General features: G+C 47.8%; 1 protein-coding gene across 1 annotated transcript; it reads right to left on the bottom strand.

Moving 5' to 3' along the window:
• Positions 1-721: 721 nt before the first annotated feature.
• Positions 722-11,110, bottom strand: NET1 (neuroepithelial cell transforming 1). Its single transcript, XM_085299856.1, has 10 exons — positions 10,946-11,110; positions 7,812-7,919; positions 7,073-7,240; positions 6,267-6,329; positions 5,716-5,812; positions 5,517-5,593; positions 4,762-5,019; positions 4,383-4,553; positions 3,233-3,419; positions 722-2,751 (listed from the first exon to the last, which is right to left on the bottom strand). The coding sequence occupies exons 1-10, from the start codon at positions 11,036-11,038 to the stop codon at positions 2,351-2,353; spliced, it is 1,623 nt and encodes a 540-aa protein (XP_085155982.1). The 5' UTR covers positions 11,039-11,110; the 3' UTR covers positions 722-2,350.
• Between the last annotated feature and the right edge of the window lie 6,184 nt (positions 11,111-17,294).

Here is a 17,294-nt window from a genome sequence, read left to right as displayed (position 1 = left end):
GGGTTAATTGTGGCTCAAAGCCCCCGAGTTCGTGAGGTTAATCAAGTTACATCATGCTGTTCAGAACAGGGTTCAGAAGCACGTGGTGAAGAAGCCCCTTTCTGTCCACCCATCCACCCATCCATCAGTTCTCCTGGTTGGGTCAGAGGAACTTCTTTCGTTTCCGTGCTCGAACGATGAAGCGTGGCCCGAGCGCCTGTACGTCGAGCTGATGCGGTTTCTTCTCGTGCGCAGCAGCCACCAGGTATCGCTCACTTCCTGCAGGAGGAGGGGTTGGAAAGCAGAGTGACGTCCATCAAAGGGAGCCGAGGATGAGAGAACTACGTAACGGGTGCCCTTGCTTCCGGAGATGATGGAAAACAGCCGTGATGCAACTGCTGGAAAGAGCTGTTCGTGCCCCGTTTCAGAGCTGCCCATCACATGTGAGATGTTTCTCCTCAGAGCATCTTCTCCAGCCTCGGCTGGGCAATCGCAAGAGGTGCCGGGCGCTCGAGCAGGCGTTCGAGGAGCAGAATTACACACTATCCGCTTCCGTAACACCTCGCTCTGGAACCACCTACTCCCACAAGCGCCTCGTGTTTACCCCCGTCCCACTCTCCGCCCCAGCGGCGCCGAGCGCGTCCAGGCGCGCAGGGCCGGTGCCGGGAAGGCTGGTGGGACACCGAGCCGGAGCTCCCCGCTTCCTGCAACAACTACAACAACTCACACCACACAAGCAAGGTGCTGTCAGGAATTTAATTGTACTTGGCACTCGAAACTGTACAATACATTTACAGAGAACCGCGCGTTTCGGTGCGTCTATCTACACCCTCTTCCGCTTTCCAAGGGTACTGGCCAGACGTCTTTCCGGCGGAGAACCCTCTGGGCCCGAGCTGCGGCTCCTCGAGCGCCACTTTCCGATGCTGCTCACGGGTCGCTATCACGGGATCGCTGTCGCTGCCGTGTCAGTGCCGGTCTCGCTACGCGAGCGACCTGGTGGCTCCTCCAGTCAAAGCTGCTACAGTTCTGTTTCGCGCAGCGTCTCGCAGCCCGGAGCTCTCAGGCTGACTTTTCCTCGCGGGAATCTTTGGACGACTAGAACATGGCAGCGCTGCCGTCACAAGTATATACAATACACCAGCTCCTCTGAATTCATCAGCTTCAGGTACTCCCTTTTCTCTACCTTTCTACCACATACAACATGCCCTTGGTTGCCTCCAGTCCTGCCTTCTACCCTCCACCGAAGGCTCTTTATTTTCAAAGCAACAACAAACTACCTCTGCTCCCTGCTACTCCCTCTAACCGATACTCCTCTTCCCTCCCCAAACCCTTTGCAACGTTCCTAAAACCTTCCTAAACCCCTTAGCAATGCAGTTCTCTTTCAGTAGTTCAGAGCACGCACAAGCCGTTTACACTGCTCGTCGGGACAAACTCAACAGGCAGCGTCGAGCGCGGCGTCTCCTCCCAGCCCCCCGGCTCGCAACGCTATGGCTTGGTTTCGCTTTGCAGAGTTTTGAAGAAATAGTATGTACATGCACATCTTCGCACAAGAAGGATCGAGTACTTGAAAGGAAATGCCAAGTCTGAAAGACTCTACAGACAACAACAACAAGTAAAAAACAAAACAAAAAAACCCCACAAAACCCCAAAGAAAACAACAACAAAAAAAATCCCAAACCTGAAACAAACTAATAAAAAAAATTAAATACCTGGCAGGTTATGTGAGTGAAAATGAGGAATGTACAATGGACAAACTAAGATGAAAAATTCCAGTAGGTAAATTGAAAACCTATTGAACCTGGGGTCTGTTTTTTCATTTGTTTTGCTTTGTTTTTTTAAGTTACATGGATTATGATAACCAAACACTGCAAAACACGCTCTGTACAAACAAGACGACGACGTGCACTCAGGTTTGAAGTCCACTTCGGGAAGTACTTTTGCAGTGTTGATGCAAAACCCCCAGAAGCGAGGTGTTCTGCTCATGTTGATGGCACACAGTTCTGCTTTAGATTTCCCATTTTACAATCTCAAATGGTGCACGCGGTAATACTATTTTTGGAAAAAATTAAGCGTGTTCTTCAAATCTGCTGTTAACAATCAAAATCACAAGGACTTTGGAATCACAGATTTACAGCATGCATTCATGTTCAAGGTGGCTGTGTTTGCAAAAAAAAAAAAAACAAAAAACAGACTCCAGTTCAACAGTGTTAACTGTATACCAGTAGCTGCCATTATAACATTAAAAAAAAAAAGAAAAAAGAGAGACATTTCTGTTCAACAGAGTAAATCCCATCATGCTCACATTACAAGAGAAATGTACACGTTATTTATAAATAAACAGTCTTCCACAAGGACATTCCTGGACTCCTCTTTATACTAATGTTTCTTTCCGTTTGCTGCCTAGCTGCTTCTCTCTCGTTTTCCTGCGCCCAGACAGCGTTCTGTGTATTTTCAAGCCCTTGGCCTCCTCCGAGTCCAGGATGGAGCCGCATTCAGATATGTTTTCGTCCAGCTCCATCTCAGTTATGCCAGACATGGCAGACTGCCTCCTCTGGACTTTGGTGTTGGATGCGGAAGGGTTGTTCTCCTCCGACTCTTCGCTGAGCTCCGGCAGCTCCTTTAGCTCTCCCGCGGCCGCAGTCCGCTGGAAGGGGGCAATGGCTGTTCGGATGCAATTAATCCATTGCTGCTTGTGGAAGATATCGTTGGCTTGCAGCGTGTGGGACTGGCCTGGGGAGGGATCTTGGAAACGAACTCTGAAGATATTTTTAGCTGAAGGTAAACATAGGAAAAAGCGGATCAGTTCCTAGCTCAGTATTTAGAGATTCCACTACTAGACGCGTGGCCTGGACTGCCCTGCTGTTTCTGGGGAAGCGTTCAAAACGCCACAAACCAAACAGAACAGGCACTTTGAAGCAGATGTTTTCTGATCTGAGCAAAGACTACGAAGTGCTATATATGTATAAACGTACACACACACAAACACACACACCCCTGTATGTGTGTGTATATATATACACACACACACACACACACACACACACACACACACAATGTGTAGCCACCAGATATAAAATTGCAAAGCCAGCGGTGACAGACCGAAGGTAGAAGCTCACGTACGTCATTTGGCTGCTATCCTAACGGAACCTCAGTTCACAGGGATCTGAGGCAGCACAGCTACAATCTCACCTCATCTGAATACAGCCAATTCCTGCAGAGCAATTCCAACACAGGTAACTGGTTTGGTCTCTACCTTTATCTGAATTGCCAAAAGCTCCTCGGAAGGATCCTCCCATTTTCACATCGCCATCCTGCAGGTCTTCGAGGAGCAGCTCCTGCACAGGGATCGGCTGCCTGTATACTTGGTAGGACTGACGCTCGTTTCGAGTGACTGGCCGGGTCAAAACCAGGATGTCTTGGAAAAGGAAGACGTACAGCTTCTGAAAGGGAAAACACGTTTAAACATGAGCGAAATGTTGTGCTCTGTATTCAGAGTAGTTACAGATCTGCCTGGACTCAAGGCCACGTTATCTAAGTCTCACCCACATCAACTTGCTGATATTTTCCTGATATAGTAATGTAGGCTCTGACAGTGGACTTGCACCAGGAGGTTTAACTTTTAACAGATCACAAGATGCTTATTTCTAATTTGCACCTGTCTATGATAGCCAGTTAAAGGCACAGGCATAGCTTTCTTAAACACTTTAAACAGCCATTTAGGATCTTGCATTTAAAATTCAACTGCTGCCTTAAGACTACACACTTACTAGCCACAAGTAGTTCTGAGAAGGATAGGATGCTTAGAAGCAGTACCTTTTTTTGAAAATACATACTGTTTGATGTATAAAAGTGTAATGGTTGAATTAAAACGTGCAAAAAAAAATCTGATATTTAGTATGTGTTTACTCCTCCTGTAAGTGAGGATAAAAGGCAGCAAGCCCTCGACTACAAGCAGGGCTTTCCAATGCTGCTGCAGTGGCAAAGATAAACATTTGGCAGTTCATCTCTAACCCAAACAGGCCTTTGCAGGAACACTTTGTTTGGAAGAGCTGTAAGCCTGGTTTTATAACAGGCAATGTCAGAGCACCTGAAAGTAAACAGCAGGCAGGAAATCCCTCCTGATGGGGTGCTAGGGCACAGAGCACACTGTGGGCGTTTTCTGTGCTAATTATTTTCCAGGTTCTGAAAGCCACTTGAAAAGCTGTCAGCAGAAACTTTCCCTTACACCCTGAAACGCAGCCTGCCATCAGGTGCTCTCACTCCTGCTTTTTAAATTATTTAACTGTCTATACTTTAAGGACAGAAGGGCTCATGATTCTGCTATGACAGACAAGCGATGACAACTACCTCTAGCGAAAGGTTTTCAAACTTCAGTGTTAATTACTGAGAACACAAGAACTTACATGTCCATTTTTATTTTTCAGCTCCCCATGGCACAGCAAAGCTTTGCTGCCCTCAATCCTTGGGTCCTTCTGCTTCTCATCCAGATACTCCAACTTGTCAATGTAGTACTGGCACTCCGACTCCCCCTTCTTCAAGTTGATGTCAGAGAGGACTCCTTGGATTATAGTGATCTATACAACAAAGCATTAAAAATGATTAAACAGGAACCTATCCTCTGCATATCTTTAAGTGCTATTTAAAATTCCAAATGATGGAATTCACTTAGATTAAGCTCTCATTTGCTTTCAACCCCAAAATTGCTGGGGGTAGGGAACTTTTTGATGCTCCAGAATTACATGCTTATGTCAGAACGATGATCATGAAATCACTGCTACTTACTGCTTCTTCTAGAATCTGGATATCAGGATGGTCTTTGGGAGTGTGTCTCAAGATTTCTTTTAGGAGCAGTGGGTATTTGACTAGCCGACTTCGAGGAATGTCCAGGAAGCTCCAAAGGTCTAATTTACGGCTGAAAGGAGACTCAAGGCAGCGCTGAAGAAAGTCCTGCACTCTCCGGTCCTGCTTCTTCTGATCCAGAAGTGCTTTGGCTGCTAGCTGATTGCTACAGTAACCTTTGTAGGCATGAAGTCGTGGCAACTGCAGGAGAACGGAACATTTAGGAGGTAAATTCTATGTAGGAAACATAAATCATATCAAATATGTCGAACTCGAGGAGTTCTATTTCCCTTACTGCAATGCTTCACCCCATTAAAAAGCTAACAGATTATCTTGTATACATAGCCAGTCTTTTGTGAGGAGAAAAAGGGCACCCTGCACACAATGCCTTTGAAGTTCACATGTTTGAGATTAACAGTGATAACACTATTGAAGTCACATCAGCTACAAACAGTCTAGGAGATACAGATATTCCAAACATAAATCCGTAAGTAATTATGGACACAAGCATAAGTCTCCAGTGTAAAATCTTGGCCCGTTACAGTTCACAGACTCCCATTGTTTTCAGCATAGCCAGGATTTCCGTTTAGACCTTTCACTCAAGGCCACAAAAGCCAACAGCATTTCAGCTTCTAGCTCTAAATGTTCTTTAAGCTCATAACTATTTTCTGCCTGGTGTCTCTCAGCAGTATACTCACCCATTTCACAAGAATGGGCCCAATCTGCTCCACCGTTCCATCAGGTTTTGTTGCTTCTCCTAAACTTGCCAACAAATCTGAAATCGAAACAAGAAAATAAGAACTGCCACAATGCCTCAGTGAACTTTTCTAATGTGAAAAAGCATAGCCTGTAACTCCTATTCAACATATTATGTAAAAATGATACAGTTGCTCTTACCTTCATGCAGAGGAATGTAAGAATCCAAGTCTCCAAATATGTGAGTGAGTTCTTCCTCAGACATAATTGAGAGTTTCAGCATGGGATCATGATAGGCCTGTCAGAGAACATCAGTATTAAATCATATTCCGATCTCCCAAATCCAAATGCCAGATGAAAACATATTTATTAGGGGATGTATCATGTGCAAGACAGGTGTGAAGTAAAGCCAATAGAAAAAGCAACACTGACTTCAATCTCTACAAGATTCATCCCTGTATAAAGGTATCAAGGCCTACAAATGAAAAGGACTCCTGTCTAAACTGATCTCATCCGCGAGAAGAATTCTCCAACAAGTTCTGTAGAACTGCAAAGCACAATTTCTTTTGGCTGGGTTTGCTGTCAGCCAAACTAGTACTGGTAGTACTACAGGGCTCCTCCCTGCAGTTTTCCAGGCCAACTCGCAAACAGCGGGTACCAGGCCTGACATCAAGTTGATGTGTAGTGTCCACAGGTAAAGAAACTTTACTCTCTGCAATTTGATTACTGACTCTTAGGAAAAAGCCACTCACCTTTCTGGCAAGCTTCAGATCTTCTATTAGATCCTGCTCTCCTCTGGACATTTCATATATTGCCTGTGAGGAGATGAAGCATGGAGAATCATTTCTAATCCCAGTGTTCCTCTGACAGTCTTTTAGTTCACATAATGCACATTCCATCTCTGCAGCTTGACTAGGGGGTTCTGCTATCTGAATTGGGCACGACAACCACAAGTAAATGGGCTGCCTTTCTCAGCTCTGAAAAAGCTACATTACTTAAAGTTGTGCAAAAGCTTTGAAGCTCAGGCACCAGCCAAATTAAATACTAGCACCTTTTAAATCACTGCTTTTATACAGGCTAGTATGAATAAAAACAAAAGCCAGAAAACCACAGAGGTCAAATCCCAAACATCTTTAGTCAAGCTTCTGTGTTGTCATTAGAAGATTTGTCCAAGAACTACAGGAAAAAGGCGAGCCAAGGCCTTGCTATTTGGCTTTCAACCAATTATCAAGAGCCTAAGAGAAAGGCAGCTGGCCTTAGAAGGAACCTGACTTTGGGTTCACTGCAAAGCAACCAGCGTGGGCGATTCTCAAATTTCTTCACCGCCATGGAGAGGGTTTGGCATCTCGGAAGGGTCAGACTGGGGAGACAAACTCCCTAGCGACTCGAGAGAGAAGGCTACCTTTTCCCAAAGAAAGAAATCTAGTCGTCTAGAAATAAAAGTGCACAGGAAGATACAGTCACACCCACTCATTTCTCCTTCTCCCACTATGGAAACGGGCTAAGCAAAGGCCTCAGTCGCCTCTTTCCCAGTCCTGCTGTTTAACTGACAGCCTACCTCCTGCCGCTTGATTTCTTTGGTGCTCAGGGACTCTTTCATGTTGACATCTAACATCTCAGACCAAAGTACACTGTTTCTTCTTTTCGGAGGGGTAGGTGCAGCAGATCTGCTACATGACTTCTGGGCACAGCTAGGAGATTTGCTATCACTGCGAAGGGCAAATGACTGTGGGGATTTAAAAAGGGGGGGGGGGAAGGGGGAAAAAAACAGTTTATAGCCAACATTTAAAAAGTGCATAAATGTTATCCACACCCCTCCCAATCCCTCATCCTCCTCTGCTGTGCAGGGCAGGAAAACACACCCAGACACTCTTCCTCAGATAAAGGAACACTTTAATCAAGCTGGTGAGAATGTCCCTCGAGACCCAAGATGGGCAACCTTTTCCATGTTCCTCTCCTGGCTCTGATCCAAAACAAGCACATGCTAGAAAGAAGGGCAAGTAAAGTTTGATTTCAGCTCCAAGCTACGAGGAAGTACATAAATTAGGATCATAATTCTACCTATAATGGAGCTAATCATAAGCCACTCGAACTTTGCTTTCATGGTTTGTAATGTTACTACAACTCAGATGTAGAAGTGATGTTATCTGCACGTACAGGTTATAGTGTTCTTCAGACAACATTTTTCTAAGATTACTTAGAGAGCACTAAACAGCAGGGTCAGTTCACGTTTAAGCACATGCTCCAATGCATGTATCTTTAAGTAGTGGAACAGTTTATCAGCTGGTTCTCCCTACCTGTATTGTCTGACCAAAGCGCCGAACTGCACCATTTCTTACAGGAGAGATCAAGTTGGCCAAGGACGTGACACGTGCTAAAGGCCGAACCCGTTTATTGCTTGGCTCCTGTAAATAAAGCAGAGAACAAGTTGTACTGGCTGCAATTCTCACTTCATTTCTCAGCTGTCCAAGCAAGTTTAAAAAGCAAGAACCCACTTAAGGAGTGCGGAAAAAACCTCAAAGAGTGTGTTCCGAAGTAGCCTTAAAGGGAAAGCAATGCCTGTAAATATTTGCCTGAACTTTAAGGCTAAAATTAAACTGCAAAGATCATAGCCAGTATAAAAGGGGCAGGAAAACATACGTGGCAATTAGAATTCAAAGCAGGGTTTGAACAGCAACCGTTATGGTTTGAACAGAAATAGATGGAAGCAGTCTCCTCTACAGGGCAAGCTATTGCCACCTTTAGATGGAGCCATGATCTGTTTCTCCATTTCATCACGCTTTCCTTTTTTAGAAAGAAAATATTTTTCCATTTTAATTTTATTTTGGAGACAAAGCAGCAGCCAGAGCCCAGGCCAGCCTAGGCAGCTATTCTAGTAACTGGCAAACGACCACATGCTGAACATTCCTGTGGGGAACATGCACACACAAAGCAGATTAAGTTTAAAATCTCCAGTTCTACAAAATTTCTTCCCCCTACTCCCCAAAGTCACCCTAATTTTTCCTTCTGCACTGTTCAGATTTGAAGGATAGAACTGCTGCTGGGAGCCCAGAGAGCTTTCATTTCTGTTCTGACCGAAACATTTCCAAGAAAGAGGAAATGGCTCATAGAAATCTATTTGTGCTTAAGTTCAGATCAGTTTTTAAATTAAGCAAGCAACTCCGTGTACTTTACATCAAAAACGCTGCATTTTGAGGACTGCTCAGGAAAGGTGCACACAAGGGGAGGCCAGGAAGAGACGGACTCAGCACTGGATGCTGAGAAAGACCAGTAGAGCTGCCCTGGTACTCACAAACATCTAGCATAGCTGGGCATGACTCACTATCACAAGGAAGTTTCTTAGCATGAAGTTAAGATGAGTTTAATAGAAGCTTCTTTTTTGAGTCAACTTCAGCAGACATTTTACCAAGGTTTTATTAGGCATTTTTGGTTAATTATAGTTGATTCTCTCCTCTAACATGTATCAAAAGATTAAAGGAAGAAAACTAAGATTGCCCAAGAGCTTAAAACAAGCCCTCTACTGTCTCCACTTCCCGTCTGAGACTGCAAGATAAGGAGCCCAAACCCATGAATCCTTCGCTTCTGTGCGGCACGAGAAGTGACAAATGCTGAGAACAGAAATAAGGAATAGGAACATACAGCACCGGATTCCAATCATGAGATTCAGGAACTGCAGAAGCCACATCCGCAAGATCCCATTGCGGCAAACCGACCCAAGAAGCGGCCTGTGCCTGCCTGCACGCAGCGTTAAGCGAGACAGGACATTAACTCATGCTTCGAATCAAGTCTTCAAAGTTGCAGGGAGAAAACAAGAAAAACGATTCTATGATTGACGTAGAACAGAAAGACCACTCAGCCCAGTGCAAAGGGCGTTCAAAGCCGGGCTTGAAAATGTTTGGGTAATCTCAGGGCTGCGAAGGAACTACAGAAATGGAGAAAACCTGTAGAGAGAACAGCGAACTCCTGCAGCCCTGGAAGCCTGATGATCCTCAGGTACACGACCGCAGTTACTTCTTTTCTGTGCCAGCCCACAAAGCACTGCGCTCGGAGCAGAATCTGTTGGGAAAAGGATCATCCAGAAAGCTGGAAAGTCAGGCTGGACAAGGGAACTTAATTTAACCGAGGGCATTTCTGAATGGAGCAGAAGGAGAGGGACTTCAGTTCTATAAAACCGTGCATCAACCTTCTGGGGCGCAAGCCAAGAAAGGCTTAAGAAACTACAGGAATGTGAGCAGAAAATATACAGACATAAGCCACACGCAGCTCCATCAAGGCCAGGGATATAAATAGACTGTAAATGAAAAATGCGACATTGAGAATGAAGCACTGAGGTTTCTTATGCTGCTCAGACAGGACGCTTGTACTTCTCAGCGCGCAGCCTGGCGGGAGGCATCCCTTCCCGTTCGGGCCGTGCGGAGGGGCTCCCTGCTCCCGCGGGGGCACAAACCGCCAGGGCGCCGCGCACCGCGCGAAGACGGGCTCGAAAGGCGCGAAAGGCGTCGCGCGCCCTCCCGAGCGGGAGGAATTTCGCAGGAAGCGGCACGAGCGCAGCGCTTTTCCGCGCGCCCGGCGGGCTCCCTCGGCGCGTTCGGCCGACCGGGAAACTTCGGCACGCTGGAAATTAGGTTTAGCGAAAGGCCGTTTCCCTCTCTTAGAAAAGGGGAAAACGATCCCTTCTGTCCTGCAAGCGCGCTCAGGCTTGAGGAGCGGCCAGAAGACGCACCGCTTTCTCCTCCTTCTGACTATGTTCTTTGATCCAGGACAGGGGGAAAGAAAAATAATAAAAAAGAAATCCTCCTTCTTAGAAACCTCACCTTCTCCGAGACGCGCGGTTCAGCTTTGGGGTTACACACTCCATTTATAGCCAAACTCGGCCCGGCTGTAAGCTGAGACTCGGCAGAGTTCATACTGCGGGTAATTTTGGCTCAGGATTTTTTTTTTTTTAAGTTCTGCATTTGCAAACAACGACTAGCCTGTCTGCACCACGTATTACTTACAGAAGCACAGATGACATCGGCGTGTGTTAAGTTTCGAGTTTCTAATGCGAGTTAGRGGCGTTAAGCGCTACAGTACTGACAAATGATTAAAAATCCAGAAAGTTCAAGTATGCCTGCTTGCATTCAGGAAAAAAAAAATTAATCACGAATCCCTTGAAGAAAGGTGAATTTAAGCCTACGTGAAGACACGCGCAAGAGCTGAAAGCAGCTGAGCGAGGCTCCCTCGCGGCTGCCTCGGTGCTTCGCTTCCTAGTATTCCTCACGGTGCAAAGAAAGTTGTATTTAGAGCTTGAGGGGGAAACAGGCTGTCTGCGAGCTCCGGGCAAGCAGAGCTGCCCGGCCGCAGCGCGCACGCAGCCTCCCCGCGGCGCTGGGGACACCGAAACCCGCCGCTTTTCCCCCAAAATCCCCCCTTTCCCGGGCGCCCGCCTCACCTCCTGCTCCCTGAAGGACTGGTTCTGCGCGTCGATGACCCGGATAGTCCTTTTGATGGGCAGCAGCCCCCCGAGCTCGTCGTGAGCCACCATGGCCGCTCGGCGTCTCGCTCCCCCCGGCCCGGACTCAGCCCCGGCCGCCGCCGCCGCCTCCCGGGCCCGCGCTCATGGCCGCTCTGCGCCCGCCGCCGCGCCGCGCCCCGACCCCACCGCCGGGGGCGGGGCCTCGCGCCAAACCACGCCCCTCCCGGCGCTAAGCCACGCCTCTCCAGCCAAAGCCACGCCCCCTACGGCGCGAAGCCACACCCCCTCCCAGGGGCGCGCACCCCCCMCCCCCCCCCCGCACCGCCATACAGTATGTGTCTATGGAGGCGGGACACACGTGTCTGGCCTCCTCCTTCCAGCCCTGTTTTTCTCCTAAACTCTAGGAAAAAAGGAAAAATTTTTTTTTTTTTTTTAAAAAAAGGACGTGGCGGGCTTTTGGCAGCACAAAGCCACGGGGGCGCCCGGAGGAGGTCGGGAGGGAGTGGGGGGCCCCCGCCGCTGCTCCTGGAAAATCTGACGGGCCGAAACCTGCCAAAAGCGGTGGTGGGAGCTGGGGCGGGGGGAGAGAAGGGAAAACAAGCCGACCTGCCCCAGCCGCCGGCGCGTGCTGGCTGATCAAAGGGAAGCCCGGGGGAACGGGGGCGAGGCGGCGCGCCTGCAAGCGAGCCCGCGTCGGGGAAAGCGGTGCGGAAAGAGCGGGGTTTCTGCGTGCACGCCAGAAAGACACAAAGGGGAAAACGGGTGGTTTCTTCTGCGTTCGCCCCCTCCTCTTTGCTGTCACTGGCGGCCGAGGCGGCGGGACGCACTCCCCCCCCCCCGCCCCGGGCCAGCGGCCCTCGCTGCCGCCGCGGGGAGCACAAAGCGCTCGGCGCGTTTTTGCCCCGTTTGGGCCCTCCTCGCTGGAGAAACCAGTTCTTGCCTGGACCCGTGCCTCTGAGTCCGCTCGCGACTCGGAGGTGTTGCTGGCCCGGGCCTCTCGCCCTCTCCCGGCGGGGCGGCCTGTCCCGGCAGGCCCGGCCCGCAGGCGCAGCGAACGCTCTGCTTTCCTGCTGTTTGCACAAGCTGTGTTATTGCTGGCACCGCTACAAATCGGAGAAGTGAAAGGACTCTTGTGCTGGTACAGACCGAGCTTATTTGAGCCCTGCTCGGGGCTGTCTACCTGGGCTAACGAACCTTCTTCTCGGAGGAGGCAAAGCCGAGGCGGCCGGCGGAGCTGCTTCCCGGCTCCGGCCCGCGCGCTGCTGCCGGCAGAGGCTTTGCGGCATCGCTTCTCAGACTAAGGGGCAGGGAGAAAGTCCTTCTGTGGCCTCCGCTGGTTTTCTGCCTTCTTTGCTTCGGCAGAGAGCTGCTCCCAGCAAACCCAGGCCCGTTTAACCTCTGGGCGAGACCAGACGGTTTAGGATCACCTACTGCACGAGTCTCAGAAGCTCCAGACACAGGGAGCTCCTGCAGCTTTACTGGATGGGCAACACGCAACTCTTTCTAACAGGCAGCCTTTTTTTTTGGAGTAGTGAAGTCAGCTTCGTTAGCAAAGTCAACCATTTCTAAGACAGCGAGGGACAGCTCTGGTGAGGAGTAGGCAAACTCTGTTGAGTTGGGTTTTTTGGAGCAGGAGTGCAGTCAGTGAGTTGGTTAAACTTGGTCAAAAGATTGAGGAGTTGAGGGAAGCGAATACTTCTAGACCCAAACAACACACACCTTTTAACCGGGACGTAGACAAGCCATAGAGTCAACTAAAAACAGGACCTAACAGCCAGGACCAGAGAAGGAAGGTGTGAAGTGGAGTCATAGACACAGGAGGTATTTAAACGAGTCTCATTAGGACCAGAACGTGCTGTCCTGCATCTTGAAGCACTTTGCACCGCAGAATATGAAGTGTTTTCTATGACGTAAGTGTTAAATATTCCTTCTCCTTCCAGAGCCCTCGGGGAAGGGACCTGCTGCCGTGCACCAGGAAAGCATGTGATTCACTGGCGGGGAGATCCTTGCCCGAGCACGCCTGCCCTTCTGCGTGCCATCTTGTGAGCCTGGCGAAGACCATCACCTGGTGGTGATGTAACCCTCAGCTGATGCAGCCTGCTTAAGGCATGTCGTGGAAACCTGAGGAGCAAATACTGCTCTGGTGGGCAAACCGTTCTGAAGGCGACCGTGGTACTTGGGAACCCCCCCGATGAAGGCCAAAACATAATGGAAAAACAACGGGAAGGAAAACCGTGCAGCAGAAGCAATGAATCCTGACTTAGGGCGTTGTGCCCTATGCCTCCCATGCCGTAACCCCAGTGTCCCTCAACCTGAGGATATTCTTCTAGCCAAGCGCATCTCATAATACCCCTCGGTGCTTGTGGTGCCCCACTGCACTGACTCCAGCCTCCTTGTGCCTTCCCCAGCTCTCGGGCCGGCAGGGCAGGGATCAGCTCGCGCCGTGGCGGCTCTGGAGCCACGAGAATGCAGCCAGGCTAGTCGGCGGCTGCCAGATGACGGATAACAGACTAGTTCTTCCTGCTTTCCTGCCAGTGGGTGTTAAGGGCGATCCTCCCCTATACTCAACTGTTGATTTTCACTTCTAGGTGTGAAATAACTCGGTGACTTCTATCCTACTATCAAATTAGGGAGCTGGGAAGAGTTCAAGTGACAGAGGAGTCACCCAGCCCTCATTGTTTTACTCTTATTTTTAGCCTGGGTTTTCATTTACATGGAGGACTGCTATTACATAGAGCTGTTTGCCTCAAGTCCTGGATGGCTTCATACCTGTGACATTCTTTGCTCCTGCAAGTTATTCTGAGTAAGGCTGCCAGTAAGTAAAAATGCTCTCTAGGGTACTGACATGCCATTTTGTTATTTCAACCTCAAAGCATCATCAAATAAATTTTAGACTAACAAATGATGAATCCCTGCGAAAACACGCATCAAAATTCCCATGTGCAATTCCGGACTGATGCTAAGTTTTCACAGATACAAATGCTCCGTTGCTGAAGCACCACAGTGCATCTGGCTAGCGCCAGGGGTTGCCAAATGGGGCACGCCAAGCACTCGTGGCCCCAGCGTGCTGCCCCAACAGCTGAATGTGTCATCTCGCACCTGTGTCCAAGCATGGCTGGCGCTCGGGACCTGCTCCTGTCTCTTCTCTTGGCAGTGTTTGAATCATGCAAGGCAGAGAACAGCAGGCAGGCAACGTGAAACCCTAGCAGGCCAGGGTTGTGATCTCAGCCTAGCTACCTTCAGTGGAAGAGTCATTACAGCACCCTTGATCTCCTCATAGTTCAGGTCTGGCCAAGTTATAGAGCCCCTACATTTCGGGGTTGCTCTACTTTATACCTACCCCTGCAAGAAGGATGTTTGTTGCTACAGAAAGGAGCCAAAGACAAAAAAATCTCAGTTCTGCCACTGGTTGGGGAAGAAGGCTTGAGCTGGTGCTCTAATGGAGCTGGGAGGAGGGGGTATTCCTTAGCGGGCAGTTTTCCCAGTTTTTGTAGGTCCTGGATGCCTCTAATGTGACTGACATCTGGATTCAATTTCTTCAAAGAAAGAACCTGTGACATTTTAATCCCGTTGGCGGCTTGAAGTCTCGGGGAAAACGAAAGCATCCATAACATTCATAGCATATTCATTTTCATTGTTGTGCCCGTACATTTAGAAATCCTGTTTACTAGGAACAGAAATCCAACTAAAAACTAACTTTATAGGAATTCTTAATATACTATATATAGCATAACATGCCGAACACTCGAGGACTGGAAAAAATAAGAACTCCACAGGCAATCTTGTTCTTCTTTATATTCTCATGAACCCCAGGCAGTCAGACCTCCTCCGTTGTACACAAAGTTGTTTACTGTCCATGAGCTGTGTTTAACATTCCACTCCTAGATATTTATACTCAAAGCCAAATTCAGAGCAGTATTCTGGAAAATGAGCAAAAGTAGGATATGACCCATCAAGAGACTATTAGGTCATCTGAAAAGTTTACAAGCCGGTCTGGAATCCAGCATTTATTTTGGATGGTGGGAGGTCACTATAATTAGCTGCCATCCAACTCCATTATAAAGTTACAAGTGCAAAAAAAACCCAATACACAGATAAGGTATTACCAAAATACAAGTTACTGCATTCTGCGGACCTCTGCAGAAAACAAGTTATCTCGGCCATCCATGAGCTGAATGTTTGTGTACTCATGCCAGGAGAGTAATTTCCATCTTATGAATATGAATGCAACACTAGAAAACGTGGACTGTCTAATCTCGTGATACTCTTAAACACAATGTCTGCCTTAACAACAAAGTAATAGAGCAAGAAACTACAAATGATTTAAACCCCTGACCTACTCACGTGCCAAATGTTGTTTTTCAGAGTTGTGAGGTGCAGCCAATGCCAGAGATGTTCATTTTGATCAAAGTCTGTTTCTAAATACAAATTTGTAGCTTATGCATGGGCACGTTCTTGCATGAATCAGACACGCCAATAAAATTCCCATAAAAGTCCTCTAGAGCTGTTGTATTTTTGGGAGGAGGGAAGGGAGGAGGGAAGGGCTGTTTTCGCTGCTGCTTTAAACTTTATGGATTTATGTTCCAGAGAAGAAGATACTGCAGCAATTTCTTGCATCACTCAATGACGTTCTTTAGGCTGTGCTTCCCCTCACTCGAGCCAAGCTGCTGGTGTGAACGTTGACCATGGAAAGACACTCACTGATGGTTTCAAATGATGTGGACCAGCAAGAATGCAGACCCACAAGGATTCTCCCTCCCCTCTCTTTTTTTCTTCTTCTACTCTGGAAACTCAGGGCTTATCTGCCTTCCTTGGAGCGACCGTCACTGACGGTCAGCTTCATAGACGCAATCTCCCTCCACCGCCAGGGCTGGTACAACTCCAGGGCTTGTGTGGCCTGAACTCCTCTTCCATTCAAGCTGAGTAATGTTCACAGAGACAGTCCCAAAAAGGTGAGTGAGGCTTGGAGAGCACACAGCACTGCGCTTTCATAAAAAGGGTCAATAAAAGGGTCCGCACTAAGGCTTCACTTCCTCTGCGCAATTCCTCTTCCTAAAGCCTTACAAGGACATCCCGTAACCACGAGAAAACACAGTCCAGACAAGACATGATTCTTGAACATTACTCAGCCTAGCTTCATTTTGCCTCTGGTAAAATACACTATCACATCTGTGTATTCCCTACCATCTGCTGTAAAGGATCCAATTGCTAGCAAACATCAAGATATACACACCTTCAAAAAACACGGTGCGGTTTCCTCCCATGAATCATTCAACACCTTACATAACTCTGGGATAACGTGCAACCATTTCATATGTGATTGCTTAGCTAGAAGTTGGTCGTAAACACAGCTGAAATGCAAGAGCAACACATGGAAGCATAAAGATCTGCTTGACAAATGCTTGTCCTCAGTTTCTTGCTTCTGCCTCTGCACTGCAATTCGATGTGCCTTTGGTCTTGTCCAGACAATTATTAATAGCCCGTGTTGTAGTACGGTCCCAGAAGTGATCTGGGAAGAAAATGCCTCTTTTCCTCCAAAGGAGAGCATTTTTAGGCACAAGAAAAGGGGTGGCTCAGCGCTGAAGGAAATGGATACTGTACGCTTGGTCTCAGGTTGTAACTTCTCACTAGTATTTAGGTAATGTTTGGAGGCCTCTGAGCGTTTTAGGCTGTATGTCAAATGATAAGAAGCTTAACAGACCTAATAGAAAATGAGACCTTGTCTCATTTTTGAGGACGACTCTGGAGGCAAAGAGGAGGTTAACAAACAAAAATAAACAAGAATAGCATGGCCCTTTCAGTCCGTCTGGGCTGACGTGACCAGCCCTACAATTTTACGTACTATCTTCCTGGTATGCAGAGCAATGACCTAGAATATCATTAAACACCACTAAAGGACTGCTCAACCTTTTCAGGACAGGTACGCGTGCAGGTTAAATTATCCCTTCCTTGCTATATTTTAAAAACATACATTGGGTAGGGTGCCAAGTCAAGGGTAGCGAGGGGGGCTTCCCTGCTCCACAGCGGCCCTCCTTGTGATCACCAACTACATGGCGGTTTTGTCAATGCCTCGCAGGAGCACGAATGCAATATGCTGGCAAAACTCTCCGTTACGGCAAGTATGATGACAAAACAGCAGTTTGTCAGCTGAGCTATATTTGTTGGGGGAGCTATGGAAATAACAGCTACACGATGGAGTTAGATGCTTTATATAGACAAACTCTGTAACCCAGTTCCCAGCTGTAAGATGGTGATAAATAATGGCATGGTTTAACCTGTGCATAACAATCTTAAATCGTCTTAATCTTCTCTTGTGACTTTATTT

Source organism: Rhea americana, unplaced genomic scaffold, assembly GCF_003343005.1.
Source record: "Rhea americana isolate MKP2758 unplaced genomic scaffold, rheAme1 scaffold_1, whole genome shotgun sequence".
Lineage (NCBI taxonomy): Eukaryota > Metazoa > Chordata > Aves > Rheiformes > Rheidae > Rhea > Rhea americana.
This window is presented reverse-complemented; position numbering and strand designations above follow the sequence as displayed.

Coding starts and splice junctions, on each gene's coding strand:
- NET1 (XM_085299856.1), bottom strand. CDS start 11,038: ATGGTGGCTCACGACGAGCTCGGGGGGCTGCTGCCCATCAAAAGGACT. Junction 5,594..5,715: donor TTACATTCCTCTGCATGAAG/GTAAGAGCAACT, acceptor TTTCGATTTCAG/ATTTGTTGGCAAGTTTAGGA. Junction 3,420..4,382: donor TGAAAAATAAAAATGGACAT/GTAAGTTCTTGT, acceptor TTTCCCTTTCAG/AAGCTGTACGTCTTCCTTTT.